Raw genomic sequence first — 18,503 nt, forward strand, 5'->3', positions numbered from 1 at the left:
TAATAACAACTAACCGGCAGCGTGGTGTTGTAGTAAGAACACTTGTTACACCACAAAAGAGGTCGTGTCTTTAATCCTCGCTGCTCTCATGCTGTGGTGCCTTAGAGTAAGGCGCTATAAACGGTTTGAACTCCTGCTGAGCCAGCACTTAATCAGCAGCATAATTACCAGGCAATTATAGTCTCTATAATATCCCAAACTGCCACAGGCAACTCGAGACTGGGTCGGAGTAACTGATGTTACTCTATGTTTAAGTCTGCATTTCTATAGAATGACTGCATTTCTATGACTGCATTTCTATAGAATTGTTTTTCGATTATTTGATAAATACATTCTTCGCTAAGGTAGTTTTATAACTAAATCAATTTAAATGTAAATTTTAGTCTTTTAGTTACATATAAAATTGTACGTGTTGTCTTAGAATATAAAGTTTATTGAAAACTCTGATGTTATTACCCAAAATTGCTTAACAATTGAGGTTTAGGTGATTTCCCGAGTTGAAATTCACCCATGTGTGAATTCCAGTTCAAAAATCTGTTTAACAAAAGCCGATTTTATGTTTCACTAGACTCTAGTTCCCTTAGTTTCGTGACATATAATAAAATCAAATTTTACAGTCATAAATAATGTATAATGTAAAGAATTTCGTTAGCCCAAAGATAAAGGTAATTTGATAGGAAAAAGGAATAGGTTTATTATTTACTTGCGCCATCAGGCTGTAACTAAAAAAACAGCTTATTTAAAAAAGCATAAACTATTCAAATCATATGTTTTAGTTCTTTACAAGCAGCAGAGCGTTAAGTAATGTCTGTGGAACGCGAATTAGAAATAGCTGACGAATTTTTCTCGAATTGCGATAATGTAGACGGAAAATTAATAGAAGCTGAAAATAAGAAACAAGATTCTGCAAGATGCTTGCAAGAATTGGGCAAGATATATTTGAAAAGAGTTGACATTCCAAGCGAAGAATGGGAGCAAAAAAGAAACCTTATCAAAGCGGCTGGGCTTTTTTTCGCGGCCAAAAGCCGGAACGAACAAACTGTAGGTCTGGAAAGCAATATCGATCAACTTTGGACTCAACTTTTGATCAAAAGTAAGGCTACAAATAATGATATTTCCTTAACAAGCATCACTTCTAGCGTTATAGACCAAGTTAAATCATTGAGGGATTTGGTAAGTGAAGATCTTAACGCTATCGAACAAATTAAAGCCTATTACAACGTTCCTGTAAAAGAATGTGAAAAAATAGACCAAGTGTTTTCTCTATTGACTAAAATCAATAATAGCTATGTTGAAATCATGCGTTACATTGCTGAAAATTGCACGAAGATTTTATTGGGCGATCAGAAGTTTTACAAGTTTGCTATACTTGCTCTTGGATCTTTGTCACGTACAGAAGGCACTCATTACTCGGATTTTGAGAATATTATTATTTTGGATAATTTAATTCCGAAAAGCGAGTTAGAATTTGCCGCGGAAAAGTGCCGTTGGTTGTCAGTTATCTTTCAAGTTATTCTACTCAGCATTTGCGAGTCTCCTATCGGCTTACTTGGTATCAAATCACTCAATAAAACCGAAAATCCCAAGTACTACGATGTCTTTACAAAATGTGGTATCCAATTTGACAGCAACACCCCGACCTCTAGCGTATTCCCGTTGGGGCCAGAACGGCCACAAGGTAACATCAGCGGGGAGTTAATACGCACAGTAAGAGAAATGGCGGATTTACTGGACAGTGAAATACAAAAAAAACAAAAAACATTGGTTAAAAACAGCTACCATCTCTCTGAAGCGTTAGCCAATTCGATTTTTGTTTTCGGATGTGAAGAGTTGGCTGAACAATACCAAAACGCAGTTCATAGAATACTAGGTGACAAACGCGCGAAAAAGAAGTACCTAAAAACAATGTGGAACTCTTTGTATCAGTTTGACACTGTAAACGAGATCACAATTAGCGGAGAACATGAAAATATCAAAACGATTCTCTATCGCCATACCCTGCTTATTAACTTCTTTGGATGCTACAACGACGTACATTACAACAAAACGACTTCTATTCTAGAGGAGCTTGTAGAAAAGGGAATTATAAATGACCAAGCTTGTCACAATCTTAAATATGCGCTTGCAGTTATCTGCGAAATTCGACTTCGCGCATTTGAGCAGGCTAAGGAGCAAGTACCGGAGGTTAAAAAGGTGACCGAAAGAGATGGTGAAGTGATCTCGGGTATGGTAGAACTAGTCGGGGAAACGAGCATCGTCGACACATTTTATATCTGTAACTCTTTGTTGAACGCTCTGTTGCCTATCCTTCTAGGAATTGAAAATATTGAAAGCCTTTCAAAGCGTTCGTTAAGAGAGGAAAGTAATGATATCAACATGGTTCTTTTAACCTCGCTGGGGTTAGATAACAATCGTTCAGATTATGGGCCAACTATACAGTTAAACCAGAAGTTCAAGTACCCTTATCTTCAACCAGTTTTACTGGATTTTGCAAAGTATGCAAAGTTGGTGTCAGTTGTACTGCTGAACTTCATCAAAAACATGGTAAAGGTAGGTAATGCACGAAATAGTCGACTGCAAACGGATAGTCCGCTAGAAAATCTTCGCCTGGCTAAAGACTCGGTGATAAGGGAGGCCAATCGCTGCAACAAGGCGCTTATTAAACGAAATCAGCAACCTTCCAATCCAATGTCGACCTACGATATCGCAAAACGCATGTTCTGTGATTTACAGCCCAGCGAAATGACGTCAGAGATACGTTCTTTAGTTCGTTTATTAGAAACATTTAAACACGTGGCCACACCGAATTTTCAAGACAATACCGTCGTGAAGGCTTTTCCTGAAATAGGTTACTTTATTTACAGTAATGCACATTTCACCACACTGTTAAGAAAAATTCTATCTGAAAATAGAAAACAAACTGACCCTGAAAAATGTGAGGCACTACAGCTTGAATTAGACCAACTTTTAGACGTATTATGTAGTCTGAAATCAGTCATGGTGGCACTTTCAAAGCAGCCTCCTAGCGGAATCTTGTCATTTGCATTTGATTCTCTTGTTAATAAACGCCAAATAAGAGACGGTATGTTCTCATTCGACGACCTTATTACAGGTTTAGAAGCGTGGGCTCCGCGTGTAGATAAATCTAGAAAACATTTCTTGTCTTCGTCAATTGAAAAACGAATTTTAAATCTAAATGACTTAGACAATGTTACCGGACTTACGCTCATGATCGACGACTGGTCTTTTCTGATGGTTAAGTTTGCCAAGGTCTTTGTAAAAGACGTCGACTTAGCTGTTGCCGATATCTACATTGCAAAAGCTCAGCATTTTAACAAAGTTCAAATGTATAGGGAGGTAGAAGATTTAACAACTCAGGCGCTTACAATACGACAATCCCACCTTTGTGCTAAAAACAGCCAGCACCGAGACATTGAATCTGCTATGGAAGATATTGCGATTTCGTTGTTCAACCAAACCAAATATATAAAGGCAAAGCAAGCATTTGAAAAGCAACTGGAATACCATCTCAAAGTTTTAAAAAATGATCATCATTCAACAACAGATTTTGTGGAGAAGAATATTGGCTGGCAAACGAAATGTGACAAGGCACTAATAGAAGCAGAACAGGACGGAGAATACGATTTGGTGGATGAGGACTTGGATTAGTGCTTGAGTTCTTAAAATACAGTTTCTATTGCCCAATATAATAAAGTTTACCTTTTTAAGTCCCCTCTAATTTAGTCGCACTAAATAAATGCTAATTTTTAAATTTATTGTATAGGGTAAAAATAGAAGATTGATGTTAAGTATATGATTTATTATTTAAAGTATTTTTGTTTTAATTATTGTAATACTTCCCTTTTCTTACCTATTGTATGTATATAGTTAATAAACATGATGCTTACATAATGTCCTTGTCATATAACAAATGTGTTTTATTAATCCTTTACTTTTATATATAACCGTTAACTTACCTATATTTTGATAACTGCACTAACCAAGCCGTATATATATAATTTTGTTAACTATGTAATTATATTTGCCAACTTTTACCTAATATTATATAGTGTTTTTGCGCTTCAATAAAAATAAAATACAGTACTTTTTTATTGTAATTTTTAGTCAGTTATTATTACAATATTTCGCCATGCTAGACAGGAAAATAGCTTTTAATCTTATGCATTTGTTAGTAAAATATTTAAAAATAATAACAACTAACCGGCAGCGTGGTGTAGTGGTAAGAACACTTGTTACACCACACAAGAGGTCGTGGGTTTAATCCCCGCTGCTCTCATGCTGTAGTGCCTTAGAGTAAGGCGCTATAAACGGTTTGAACTCCTGCTGAGCCAGGACTTAATCAGCAGCATAATTATCGGGCAATTATAATATAATATTCTAAACTGCCACAGGTAACTCGAGACTGGGTCGGAGTAACTGATGTTACTCTATGTTCAAGTCTGCATTTCTATAGAATGACTGCATTTCTATGACTGCATTTCTATAGAATTGTTTTTCGATTATTTGTATATACATTCTTCGCTAAGGTAGTTTTATAACTAAATCAATTTAAATGTAAATTTTAGTCTTTTAGTTACATATAAAATTGTACGTGTTGTCTTAGAATATAAAGTTTATTGAAAACTCTGATGTTATTACCCAAAATTGCTTAACAATTGGGGTTTAGGTGATTTCCCGAGTTGAAATTCACCCATGTGTGAATTCCAGTTCAAAAATCTGTTTAACAAAAGCCGATTTTATGTTTCACTAGACTCTAGTTACCTTAGTTTCGTGACATATAATAAAATCAAATTTTACAGTTATAAATAATGTATAATGTAAAGAATTTCTTTAGCCCATAGATAAAGGTAATTTGATAGGAAAAGTAAATAGGTTTATTATTTACTTGCGCCATAAGGCTGTAACTAAAAAAAAAGCTTATTTAAAGAAGCATAAACTATTCAAATCATATGTTTTAGTTTTTTACAAGCAGCAGAGCGTTAAGTAATGTCTGTGGAACGCGAATTAGAAATAGCTGACGAATTTTTCTCGAATTGCGAAAATGTGGACGGAAAATTAATAGAAGCTGAAAATAAGAAACAAGATTCTGCAAGATGCTTGCAAGAATTGGGCAAGATATATTTGAAAAGAGTTGACATTCCAAGCGAAGAATGGGAGCAAAAAAGAAACCTTATCAAAGCGGCCGGGCTTTTTTTCGCGGCCAAAAGCCGGGACGAACAATCTGCTGGTCTGGAAAGCAATATTTGTCAACTTTGGACTCAACTTATGATCAAAAGTAAGGCTACAAATAATGATATTTCCTTAACAAGCATCACTTCTAGCGTTATAGACCAAGTTAAATCATTGAGGGATTTGGTAAGTGAAGATCTTAACACTATCGAACAAATTAAAGCCTATTACAACGTTCCTGTAAAAGAATGTGAAAAAATAGACCAAGTGTTTTCTCTATTGACTAAAATCAATAATAGCTATGTTGAAATCATGCGATTCATTGCTGAAAATTGCACGAAGATTTTATTGGGCGATCAGAAGTTTTACAAGTTTGCTATACTTGCTCTTGGATCTTTGTCCCGTACAGAAGGCACCCATTACTCGGATTTTGAGAATATTATTCTTTTGGATAATTCAATTCCGAAAAGCGAGTTAGAATTTGCCGCGGAAAAGTGCCGTTGGTTGTCAGTTATTTTTCAAGTTATCCTACTCAGCATTTGCGAGTCTCCTATCGGCTTACTTGGCATCAAACCGCTCAATAAAACCGGAAATCCCAAGTACTACGATGTCTTTACAAAATGTGGTATCCAATTTGACAGCAACACCCCGACCTCTAGCGTATTCCCGTTGGGGCCAGAACGATCGCAAGGTGACATCAGCGGGGAGTTAATACGCACAGTAAGAGAAATGGCAAATTTACTGGACAGTGAAATACAAAAAAAACAAAAAACATTGATTAAAAACAGCTACCATCTCTCTGAAGCGTTAGCCAATTCGATTTTTGTTTTCGGATGTGAAGAGTTGGCTGAACAATACCAAAACGCAGTTCATAGAATACTAGGTGACAAACGGGCAAAAAAGAAGTACCTAAAAACAATGCGGAACTCTTTGTATCAGTTTGACACTGTAAATGAAATAACAATCAGCGGAGAACATGAAAATATCAAAACGATTCTCTATCGCCATACCCTGCTTATTAACTTCTTTGGATGCTACAACGGCATACACTTTAACAAAACGACTTCTATTCTAGAGGAGCTTGTAAAAAGGGGAATTATAAATACCCAGGCTTGTCACAATCTTAAGTATGCGCTTGCAGTAATCTGCGAAATTCGACTTCGCGCATTTGAGCAGGCTAAGGAGCAAGTACCGGATGTTAAAAAGGTGACCGAAAGAGATGGTGAAGTGATCTCGGGTATGGTAGAACTAGTCGGGGAAACGAGCATCGTCGACACATTTCGCATTTGCAACTCTTTGTGGAACGCTCTGTTGCCTATACTACTAGGAATTGAAAATAATGATAGCCTTTTGGGGTATTCTTTAAGAGAGGAAAGTAATGGTATCGACATGGTTCTTTTAACCACGCTGGGGTTAGATAACAATCGTTCAGATTATGGACTAACTTTACAGTTGGATCAAAAGTTCAAGTACCCTTATCTTCAACCAGTTTTACTGGATTTGGCAAAGTATGCAAAGTTGGTGTCAGTTGTACTGCTGAAGTTCGCCAAAAACATGGTAAAGGTAGGTAATAAACGAAATAGTCGACTGCAAACGGATAGTCCGCTAGAAAATCTTCGCCTGGCTAAAAATTCGGTGATAAGGGAGGCCAAACGCTGCAACGACGCCCTTATTAAGCGAAATCAGCGGCCTTCCAATCCAATGTCGACCTACGATATCGCAAAACGCATGTTCTGTGATTTACAGCCCAGCGAAATGACGTCAGAGATACGCTCTTTAGTTCGTTTATTAGAAACATTTAAACACGTGGTCACACCGAATTTTCAAGACAATACCGTCGTGCAGGCTCTTCCTGAATTGTGTTACTTTATTTACAGTAATGCACAATTCACCACACTGTTAAGAAAAATTCTATCTGAAAATAGAAAACAAACTGACTCTGAAAAATGTGAGGCACTACAGCTTGAATTAGACCAACTTTTAAACGTATTGGGTAGTCTGAAATCAGTCATGGTGGCACTTTCAGAGCAGCCTTTTAACGGAATCTTGTCACTTGCATTTGATTCTCTTGTTAATAAACGCCAGATACAAGACGGTATGTTCTCATTCGACGGCATTATTACACTTTTAGAAGCGGGGATTTCGCGTGTAGATATTACTAGAAAACATTTCTTGTCTTCGTCAATTGAAAAACGAATTTCAAATCTAAATGACTTAGACACTGTTACCGGACTTACGCTCATGATCGACGACTGGTCTTTTCTGATGGTTAAGTTTGCCAAGGTCTTTGTAAAAGACGTCGACTTAGCTGTTGCCGATATTTACATTGCAAAAGCTCAGCACTTTAACAAAGTTCAAATGTATAGGGAGGTAGAAGATTTAACAACTCAGGCGCTTACAATACGACAATCCCACCTTTGTGCTGAAAACAGCCAGCACCACCGAGACATTGAATCTGCTATGGAAGGTATTGCGATTTCGTTGTTCAACCAAACCAAATATATAAAGGCAAAGCAAGCATTTGAAAAGCAACTGGAATACCATCTCAAAGTTTTAAAAAATGATCATCATTCAACAACAGATTTTGTGGAGAAGAATATTGGCTGGCAAACGAAATGTGACAAGGCAGTAATAGAAGCAGAACAGGACGGAGAATACGATTTGGTTGATGAGGACTTGGATTAGTGCTTGAGTTCTTAAAATCCAGTTTCTATTGCCCAATATAATAAAGTTTACCTTTTTAAGTCCCCTCTAATTTAGTCGCACTAAATAAATGCTAATTTTTAAATTTATTGTATAGGGTAAAAATAGAAGATTGATGTTAAGTATATGATTTATTATTTAAAGTATTTTTGTTTTAATTATTGTAATACTTCCCTTTTCTTACCTATTGTATGTATATAGTTAATAAACATGATGCTTACATAATGTCCTTGTCATATAACAAATGTGTTTTATTAATCCTTTACTTTTATATATAACCGTTAACTTACCTATATTTTGATAACTGCACTAACCAAGCCGTATATATATAATTTTGTTAACTATGTAATTATATTTGCCAACTTTTACCTAATATTATATAGTGTTTTTGCGCTTCAATAAAAATAAAATACAGTACTTTTTTATTGTAATTTTTAGTCAGTTATTATTACAATATTTCGCCATGCTAGACAGGAAAATAGCTTTTAATCTTATGCATTTGTTAGTAAAATATTCAAAAATAATAACAACTAACCGGCAGCGTGGTGTAGTGGTAAGAACACTTGTTACACCACAAAAGAGGTCGTGGGTTTAATCCCCGCTGCTCTCATGCTGTAGTGCCTTAGAGTAAGGCGCTATAAACGGTTTGAACTCCTGCTGAGCCAGGACTTAATCAGCAGCATAATTATCGGGCAATTATAATATAATATTCTAAACTGCCACAGGTAACTCGAGACTGGGTCGGAGTAACTGATGTTACTCTATGTTCAAGTCTGCATTTCTATAGAATGACTGCATTTCTATGACTGCATTTCTATAGAATTGTTTTTCGATTATTTGTATATACATTCTTCGCTAAGGTAGTTTTATAACTAAATCAATTTAAATGTAAATTTTAGTCTTTTAGTTACATATAAAATTGTACGTGTTGTCTTAGAATATAAAGTTTATTGAAAACCCTGATGTTATTACCCAAAATTGCTTAACAATTGGGGTTTAGGTGATTTCCCGAGTTGAAATTCACCCATGTGTGAATTCCAGTTCAAAAATCTGTTTAACAAAAGCTGGTTTTATGGTTCAATAGACTCTAGTTCCCTTAGTTTCGTGACATATAATAAAATCAAATTTTACTGTTATAAATAGTGTATAATGTAAAGAATTTCTTTAGCCCAAAGATAAAAAAAAGGTAATTTGATAGAAAAAGTAAATAGGTGTATTATTTACTTGCGCCATCAGGCTGTAACTAAAAAACAGCTTATTTAAAGAAGCATAAACTATTCAAATCATATGTTTTAGTTCTTTACAAGCAGCAGAGCGTTAAGTAATGTCTGTGGAACGCGAATTAGAAATAGCTGACGAATTTTTCTCGAATTGCGAAAATGTGGACGGAAAATTAATAGAAACCGAAAATAATAAACAAGATTCTGCAAGATGCTTGCAAGAATTGGGCAAAATATATTTGAAAAGAGTTGACATTCCAAGCGAAGAATGGGAGCAAAAAAGAAACCTTATCAAAGCGGCCGGGCTTTTTTTCGCGGCCAAAAGCCGGGACGAACAATCTGCTGGTCTGGAAAGCAATATCGATCAAGTTTGGACTCAACTTTTGATCAAAAGTAAGGCTACAAATAATGATATTTCCTTAACAAGCATCACTTCTAGCGTTATAGACCAAGTTAAATCATTGAGGGATTTAGTAAGTGAAGATCTTAACACTATCGAACAAATTAAAGCCTATTACAACGTTCCTGTAAAAGAATGTGAAAAAATAGACCAAGTGTTTTCTCTATTGACTAAAATCAATAATAGCTATGTTGAAATCATGCGTTACATTGCTGAAAATTGCACAAAGATTTTGTTGCGCGATCAGAAGTTTTACAAGTTTGCTATACTTGCTCTTGGATCTTTGTCACGTACAGAAGGCACTCATTACTCGGATTTTGAGAATATTATTATTTTGGATAATTCAATTCCGAAAAGCGAGTTAGAATTTGCCGCGGAAAAGTGCCGTTGGTTGTCAGTTATTTTTCAAGTTATCCTACTCAGCATTTGCGAGTCTCCTATTGGCTTACTTAGCATCAAATCGCTCAATAAAACCGAAAATCCCAAGTACTACGATGTCTTTACAAAATGTGGTATCCAATTTGACAGCAACACCCCGACCTCTAGCGTATTCCCGTTGGGGCCAGAACGACCGCAAGGTGACATCAGCGGGGAGTTAATACGCACAGTAAGAGAAATGGCAAATTTACTGGACAGTGAAATACAAAAAAAACAAAAAACATTGGTAAAAAACAGCTACCATCTCTCTGAAGCGTTAGCCAATTCGATTTTTGTTTTCGGATGTGAAGAGTTGGCTGAACAATACCAAAACGCAGTTCAAGGAATACTAGATGACAAACGCGCGAAAAAGAAGTACCTAAAAACAATGCGGAACTCTTTGTATCAGTTTGACACTGTAAATGAAATAACAATCAGCGGAGAACATGAAAATATCAAAACGATTCTCTATCGCCATACCCTGCTTATTAACTTCTTTGGATGCTACAACGGCGTACACTTCAACAAAACCACTTCTATTCTAAAAGAGCTCGTAAAAGGGAAAATTATAAATACCCAAGCTTGTCACAATCTTAAGTATGCGCTTGCAGTTATCTGCGAAATTCGACTTCGCGCATTTGAGCAGGCTAAGGAGCAAGTACCGGATGTTGAAAAGGTGACCGAAAGAGATGGTGAAGTGATCTCGGGTATGGTAAAACTAGTCGGGGAAACGAGCATCGTCGACACATTTCGCATTTGTAACTCTTTGTGGAACGCTCTGTTGCCTATCCTTCTAGGAATTGAAAGTAATAAAAGGCTTTCGGGGTATTCTTTAAGAGAGGAAAGTAATTATATCGACATGGTTCTTTTAACCTCGCTGGGGTTAGATAACAATCGTTCAGATTATGGACCAACTTTACAGTTAAACCAGAAGTTCAAGTACCCTTATCTTCAACCAGTTTTACTGGATTTCGCAAAGTATGCAAAGTTGGTGTCAGTTGTACTGCTAAAGTTCATCAAAAACATGGTAAAGGTAGGTAATGCACGAAATAGTCGACTTCAAACGGATAGTCCGCTAGAAAATCTTCGCCTGGCTAAAGACTCGGTGATAAGGGAGGCCAATCGCTGCAACAAGGCGCTTATTAAACGAAATCAGCAACCTTCCAATCCAATGTCGACCTACGATATCGCAAAACGCATGTTCTGTGATTTACAGCCCAGCGAAATGACGTCGGAGATACGCTCTTTAGTTCGTTTATTAGAAACATTTAAACACGTGGCCACACCGAATTTTCAAGACAATACCGTCGTGAAGGCTTTTCCTGAAATGGGTTACTTTATTTACAGTAATGCACAATTCACCACACTGTTAAGAAAAATTCTATCTGAAAATAGAAAACAAACTGACCCTGAAAAATATGAGGCACTACAGCTTGAATTAGACCAACTTTTAGACGTATTGGGTAGTCTGAAATCAGTCATGGTGGCACTTTCAGAGCAGTCTTTTAACGGGATCTTGTCATTTGCATTTGATTCTCTTGTTAATAAACGCCAAATAAGAGACGGTATGTTCTCATTCGACGACCTTATTACAGGTTTAGAGGCGTGGGCTCCGCGTGTAGATAAAGCTAGAAAACATTTCTTGTCTTCGTCAATTGAAAAACGAATTTTATCTCTAAATGACTTAGACAGTGTTACCGGAGTTACGCTTATGATTGACGACTGGTCTTTTCTGATGGTTAAGTTTGCCAAGGTCTTTGTAAAGGACGTCGACCTAGCTGTTGCCGATATCTACATTGCAAAAGCTCAGCATTTTAACAAAGTTCAAATGTATAGGGAGGTAGAAGATTTAACAACTCAGGCGCTTACAATACGACAATCCCACCCTTGTGCTGAAAACAGCCAGCACCGAGACATTGAATCTGCTATGGAAGATATTGCGATTTCGTTGTTCAACCAAACCAAATATATAAAGGCAAAGCAAGCATTTGAAAAGCAACTGGAATACCATCTCAAAGTTTTTAAAAATGATCATCATTCAACAACAGATTTTGTGGAGAAGAATATTGGCTGGCAAACGAAATGTGACAAGGCAGTAATAGAAGCAGAACAGGACGGAGAATACGATTTGGTTGATGAGGACTTGGATTAGTGCTTGAGTTCTTAAAATCCAGTTTCTATTGCCCAATATAATAAAGTTTACCTTTTTAAGTCCCCTCTAATTTAGTCGCACTAAATAAATGCTAATTTTTAAATTTATTGTATAGGGTAAAAATAGAAGATTGATGTTAAGTATATGATTTATTATTTAAAGTATTTTTGTTTTAATTATTGTAATACTTCCCTTTTCTTACCTATTGTATGTATATAGTTAATAAACATGATGCTTACATAATGTCCTTGTCATATAACAAATGTGTTTTATTAATCCTTTACTTTTATATATAACCGTTAACTTACCTATATTTTGATAACTGCACTAACCAAGCCGTATATATATAATTTTGTTAACTATGTAATTATATTTGCCAACTTTTACCTAATATTATATAGTGTTTTTGCGCTTCAATAAAAATAAAATACAGTACTTTTTTATTGTAATTTTTAGTCAGTTATTATTACAATATTTCGCCATGCTAGACAGGAAAATAGCTTTTAATCTTATGCATTTGTTAGTAAAATATTTAAAAATAATAACAACTAACCGGCAGCGTGGTGTAGTGGTAAGAACACTTGTTACACCACACAAGAGGTCGTGGGTTCAATCCCCGCTGACCTCATGCTGTAGCGCTCTTGAGTAAGGCGCTATAAACGGTATGAACTCCCGCTGAGCCAGCACTTAATCAGCAGCATAATTATCGGGCAATTATAATTTATAATATCCCAAACTGCCACAGGCAACTCGAGACTGGGTCAGAGTAACTGATGTTACTCTATGTTTAAGTCGCGCATTCGACTTTGCCACATCGAGGATAAAGATATATACAAAAAAAACTAAATTATTCGCTTATTAGCCTACGTATTTCAAAAGCATGTAAAAGTCAGTTTTTTGTAGTTATTTTTGTTATAATAAATCTGTATCTTCTGCTATTGTATGATTCGGTTTGTTTTTTGTTTTTCTTAAACACGGGAGTCGAAACCCACTGAATAATAGTTGTTGAAAATTAAAATAACCATTACAGTTATAATTAAACTCCTAATATTCTAATTACCGTTTGAACAATTTTTTCTTAACTACAAATTTCCCTATATGCGTATATCATGCCCAACTTGTTAAAAGAAATTAATATAAAAATAAATAATTCACATGATGAAAATTTATTTAAAAATATTACAAAATACCTTTTCATTTCTGCGGCTTCCTTCGTTGTTTGTGGAAGTCTTTTATTTGTTGTTTCAGGAAGGAATACGTACAACGCTGCAGCTGTGCAATTTAGAACAGCAATTGTAATTGTTGGCAGCAAGGTATCACCAGATTCTCCTGCAAAATTGAAAAACAAATTAAATTTTGTAGCTATAGTGTGAGATACCGGTCATGGCGTCGGATTACGACCCGAAAGGTTTCGGGTTTGAGTCGCACTATTGCCACACTATTCCCTTGAGCCCGGCGTTTACGGATAGCTCAAAACACGTTACAATATCACACCCCTACCCAATAAAAAATACAAAACTTATCACCTTAAGGTAATATAAAAAAAAAAAAAAAATTAGAAAAAAATGTGAGCTATTTGTTAACACTGGGTTCAAGGGTGAATATGGGACATGTATAAGCTATCTGTAAACACTGGGTTCAAGGGTGAATATGGGACATGTATAAGCTATCTGTAAACACTGGGTTCAAGGGTGAAGATGGGACATGTATAAGTCATCTGTAAACACTGGGTTTAAGGGTGAAGATGGGACATGTATAAGTCATCTGTAAACACTGGGTTCAAGGGTGAAGATGGGACATGTATAAGTCATCTGTAAACACTGGGTTTAAGGGTGAATATGGGACATGTATAAGCTATCTGTAAACACTGGGTTCAAGGGTGAATATGGGACATGTATAAGCTATCTGTAAACACTGGGTTCAAGGGTGAAGATGGGACATGTATAAGTCATCTGTAAACACTGGGTTTAAGGGTGAAGATGGGACATGTATAAGTCATCTGTAAACACTGGGTTCAAGGGTGAAGATGGGACATGTATAAGTCATCTGTAAACACTGGGTTTAAGGGTGAATATGGGACGTGTTTAAGCTACCTTAACTAGACTCAATGATAAAATAATAAAAGTGCAAAGTTAACACTTACCCGCAAATATGATAAAAGGAGCAATCATGGATCCCACCCTTGAGAAAGAGTCGACTGAAGAAACAATTGTTTGTCGAATACTTGTAGGAAATAATTCACCAGTATAAACATAAGCAGTGTTGTAAGCGATTGAAACGCATAACTTTACGACCATTGTTAGAATCAGTACTGCAGTTACGCTTCCTGAAAACACAAGTAGAAATTAGAAGTTATAAAGTTTTCTTTGCTTTTTTTGGTAAAGCTATACTGCTACAGCATGAGATCGGTGGGGATTAAACCCATGACTCCCATATTGATTAAGTTGTGTTGCTGGTTAAGTGCTGGCTCAGCAGGAGTTCATACTATTTAAATTGCCTAACTTAAGGGCGCTACAGCATAGAAGCGGCGGAGATTAAACACACGACCTCATGTGGTGTAACAAGTGTTCTTACCACTACATCACACTGCCTGTATAAATATAAAAAAGTCGCATAAAAACGAAACCATTGTTGTTACCTGATGGTAAAACTGCTCCAATTGTCATCGCAATTCCAGTTAAGATCATTAGAAAAGAAAAAGTCGTTCTTCGCCCATACCCTTCCACCCCGAAATAGTAAATAAATGTTGCCAGCGTTTCCATAATACCCGAAATCAACAAGTTAATAAAACGGCTACCGGCTAGATTGTTTACACTCAGTGTTATAACATACCAAGTCATAACGACCATAATCCTAAAAAATTGAAAATACATAAATATAACCGGCAGCATAGTGTAGTGGTCAGAACACTAGTTTTTACTACATGAGGTTCTGGGTTTAATCCCAACTGCTCCCATTGTCTTTAAGTAAGACGCTATAAACAGTATAAACTTCTGCTGAGCCAATACTTAATTAGCAGCTTAATTATCGGGTAATTATAATATATAATATTCCAAACCACCAATGGCAACTCGAGACTGGGTTGGGGTAACCAATGTTACTTTATGTTTAGGTCGTAATGTCAACTTTCCCATATCGAGGATAAATAAATGTAAAGGAAAACTAAATATATGAAAGGCGTTGTTTGTTAAAAAAATTACTTAATTTTTCACATACCATGAAAGGTTGACAATTAGGAATCTAAATATAAGAATTTTTTCTGTCTTCATTTCTTTAAATGTTGAGAAAATTGAAAGATTCTCAGTCAACTTGTCGCTGTCGTCTTTTAGCAACATTTCTTTAACATCACTCTGTTTTATTTTGTTTAACTTGGCTATTTTTTCCACGACTTTGGAGAGTTCTTTTGTCCTTCCCGTGGCTGATAACCAGATCGGTGTATCGTCCAATATCCTTTATAATAAAACATTTTTTTTTAAGGATTTATTTATCCTCAGTGAGTGAAGGTCATCTTTACGACCTAAACATAGAGTAACGTGAGTTACCCGACCCAGTTTCGCATTGCCTTTGGGTAGTTTAGGAAATTCTAATAGCCCGACAAATAAGCTGCTAACAGGTGTTGTTTTAGCAGAAGTTTATAACGTTTTAGTGCATTAAATAAGTGCGCTATAGCATGAGAACAGTGGGGATCAAACCCAGGACCTCATGTAGTGAACCCAAGTGTTCTTACCACTACACTACGCTGCCGGTTTACATATTTAACAAAGCTAAACCTAAGGAAGACCAAAATTATGTAGACTACAATTTTAAAATTAGGTTTTAACTTACCAGATGTAAGGCACAAACAAAGTCAATATCAGCAAAGTAAATCGCAAATACCATCTCCAATTATAAAAACAGTAGCTCAGCAAGGGTAAAATTAGATGACCAACAGCAAAGCCCATTTCTGCTGAAAAATACGTAAAACTTCTTTGCTGTGGTTCCACACTCTCATACCCTAAAAATGAAAGAAGTTTTAAGGTACGAGTTGTTTTTAGATAGAATTTTACGCTTTCAACCCCCAGCGTAGTGTAGTAGTCAGAACACTTGCCACACTACATCCCCACTGCTCTCATGCTGTAGCGCCCTTAAGTAAGACGGTACAAACGGTATGAACTCCTGCTTAGCCATCTTTTAATCAGCAGCTTAATTATAAGACATATATAATCTATAATACACCAAACTACCAAAGGCAAGTCGAGTTGGGTCCGGTTAACAGTTGTTACTCTATGTTTAAGTCGTGAAGTCGACCTTTCCACAACAAGGTTAAAGATATATAAAAAAGTTTTAATAATAAAACCCACCTAGCAATGTAGCAGTTATAAAGTTTGAAACTGCAGTAGTCCCACAAAAGAACATAAAAACAGCCATCGAAATTTCATTCCAGCTAAACCCAGTCGCAAAATCAAAGCAATATTGCAACGTAGTCGACAGAATAAAGATCTTTTTTCGGCCAAATCTAAAATAGGAAATATTTTGACCACGATTTTTAAGTATTTATTTATTATTATTGTGTGTAGGCGCACGTACACTCAATGCATAGAGTAACATGTGTTACACAGACCCAGTCTTGACAAGGGCGCTTTAAGCATGTGGCAGCAGTAGGTATCTAACCCAGGACCTAATGTAGTAAACCCAGTTTAAAAAACAACTAAGCTAATAGAAAATACTTCGAAAATGACTTAATACAACTGTTTAAACAAAGTTTTTTAATACAAATCGAGCCTTAGTTATAGCCTATTACATTTTATTACAAGCTTTAAACTATGCTTGTTCACAATACCCATCCATGCAAAACAATTGTCCTTGTTACCTGTCCGACAGCAGACCAGAAATAAATCCGCCAGTCATTTTTCCAATCATGTAGGACAAAACTAGTGAAGGTTTTATCCATGCTCTGTCGCAAACTAGACCAAACTAAACAAAGAACGTAAGTAAGTACTGTTTTACTGCAAAAATGACCAATTTTAGAGCCTAATCTTTGGGCGAAATTCGTTAAGTCGCATCATCTTTTTTTTATTTTGTCAGGTCTATTTAGTAACTCAAAAATGGCGCACTTAATTTTTGATTAGTTTAACAAATTAGTAAATGTTTGATTTGAAATACTTACTTCAGTTACTGCTGTACTGTAATTGCTTTCAAACTTGATGTTGTTGCAGCGAAATAGTGAAGTAGAATTACTATTACTGTTTACTGACAAGGCGCTACCTTGACACAGTAAAATGCAATTACTTTTACAATTTTTATAGTTTTTAGGTTTTGTTAAAGTTGTAATAGTTTATAATTTACCGTTTATTGTTAAAGATCCTCTTAAAACTATAAGGGATTTAAGTTTTTGTCGTTACTTAAGGTCATTTTAAAAAAACAAAATACTTACTTGGTTGATTTTTAAAAACGTCTGATGGGCACATGAAGTAAAAACTGCCCTCAACTCCATTGTCAGCGATGGTATTGTTAGCTGTATGATTATCCTATGTAAATAACATTGTTAAAGGTAACTTAATGATTTCAAAAGGTCATTAAACAAGGTAAGTAACAGCTTTATGAGTTGTTTAACTGCTTTTTATGATACATGAAATACTACACACCACAACCAAAAACTGACTTTTTAAAGCTCTTTCTTTAGCAAAATACTTAGCATAACTGCTACATGCTACTATATCACATTCCAGTGAGCTTTACAAAAGCGTTTACTTCAATTTTCATTTAAAACTTTTGACACATTCTTTAGTTGCCTGAAGTTTAAGTTTCAAACTAACAAGCTACTACATACAAAATCAAGACAATTTGATTGCAATTTGCCAACTTCTATTATGTCATGTAAAGTGTTTAATAAGTTACCTTATATAAAGATGTAACGTTGTCAGCACAATAATGAGGTGGTGTATATAATGTTACTATGAATTGTAATCCAGAAAATGCGTTTGGTACCGTGGCAAGAAAAAGCATAAAACTTAATCGCTTCTGGTAAAATCCAAACGTCTCAAACTTCTTTTTTAATTCCATGATTCAGAATTTAAAACTTAAGTTTTAGAATATTTATTTTAACATTTATGGCTGAAAATACACCTGGATTATATAAAACAAGTTATAGGTTGTGTACTTAACAGAATACCCAAATCTTCAACTACGCTCATTTGAAAACTAAAAACAACTTTAATTTGAAGTAAAATTTAAAATCTATTTATTCACAAAAATTCATTTAAACTATTCATTTAAACTTACCTGTTCATTTAAACCCAGCTACACTTTTAACTTAACACCACCAATATATAAGAGGTAGCTTATACAAAACGTTGTAAATTTAACAACTTACCAAGAATTTTTAATAAAACAGCTAAGGTAGCGTTTGTTTTTAAACCTAACTGCATTATCCTACCAAATA

General features: G+C 35.5%; 2 protein-coding genes across 2 annotated transcripts; one reads left to right on the plus strand and one right to left on the minus strand.

The window, feature by feature from the left end:
* Window positions 1–9,001: 9,001 nt before the first annotated feature.
* Window positions 9,002–12,508, plus strand: LOC145749613 (uncharacterized). The gene is made up of 2 exons (XM_082565433.1): window positions 9,002–9,079; window positions 9,190–12,508. The coding sequence occupies exon 2, from the start codon at window positions 9,218–9,220 to the stop codon at window positions 12,080–12,082; it is 2,865 nt and encodes a 954-aa protein (XP_082421559.1). The 5' UTR covers window positions 9,002–9,079; window positions 9,190–9,217; the 3' UTR covers window positions 12,083–12,508.
* Window positions 12,506–18,179, minus strand: LOC145749614 (organic cation transporter protein-like). Its single transcript, XM_082565434.1, has 11 exons — window positions 17,960–18,179; window positions 17,496–17,589; window positions 17,229–17,326; window positions 16,932–17,035; window positions 16,423–16,577; window positions 15,908–16,076; window positions 15,299–15,532; window positions 14,721–14,935; window positions 14,226–14,408; window positions 13,273–13,411; window positions 12,506–13,073 (listed from the first exon to the last, which is right to left on the minus strand). The coding sequence occupies exons 1-11, from the start codon at window positions 18,122–18,124 to the stop codon at window positions 12,995–12,997; spliced, it is 1,635 nt and encodes a 544-aa protein (XP_082421560.1). The 5' UTR covers window positions 18,125–18,179; the 3' UTR covers window positions 12,506–12,994.
* Window positions 18,180–18,503: the final 324 nt, after the last annotated feature.

This window comes from Corella eumyota, chromosome 4, assembly GCF_963082875.1.
Source record: "Corella eumyota chromosome 4, kaCorEumy4.1, whole genome shotgun sequence".
NCBI lineage: Eukaryota > Metazoa > Chordata > Ascidiacea > Phlebobranchia > Corellidae > Corella > Corella eumyota.

Coding starts and splice junctions, on each gene's coding strand:
- LOC145749613 (XM_082565433.1), top strand. CDS start 9,218: ATGTCTGTGGAACGCGAATTAGAAATAGCTGACGAATTTTTCTCGAAT.
- LOC145749614 (XM_082565434.1), bottom strand. CDS start 18,124: ATGGAATTAAAAAAGAAGTTTGAGACGTTTGGATTTTACCAGAAGCGA. Junction 15,533..15,907: donor TTGTTTGTGCCTTACATCTG/GTAAGTTAAAAC, acceptor TTTATTATAAAG/GATATTGGACGATACACCGA. Junction 13,412..14,225: donor TCCTTTTATCATATTTGCGG/GTAAGTGTTAAC, acceptor TCAATTTTGCAG/GAGAATCTGGTGATACCTTG.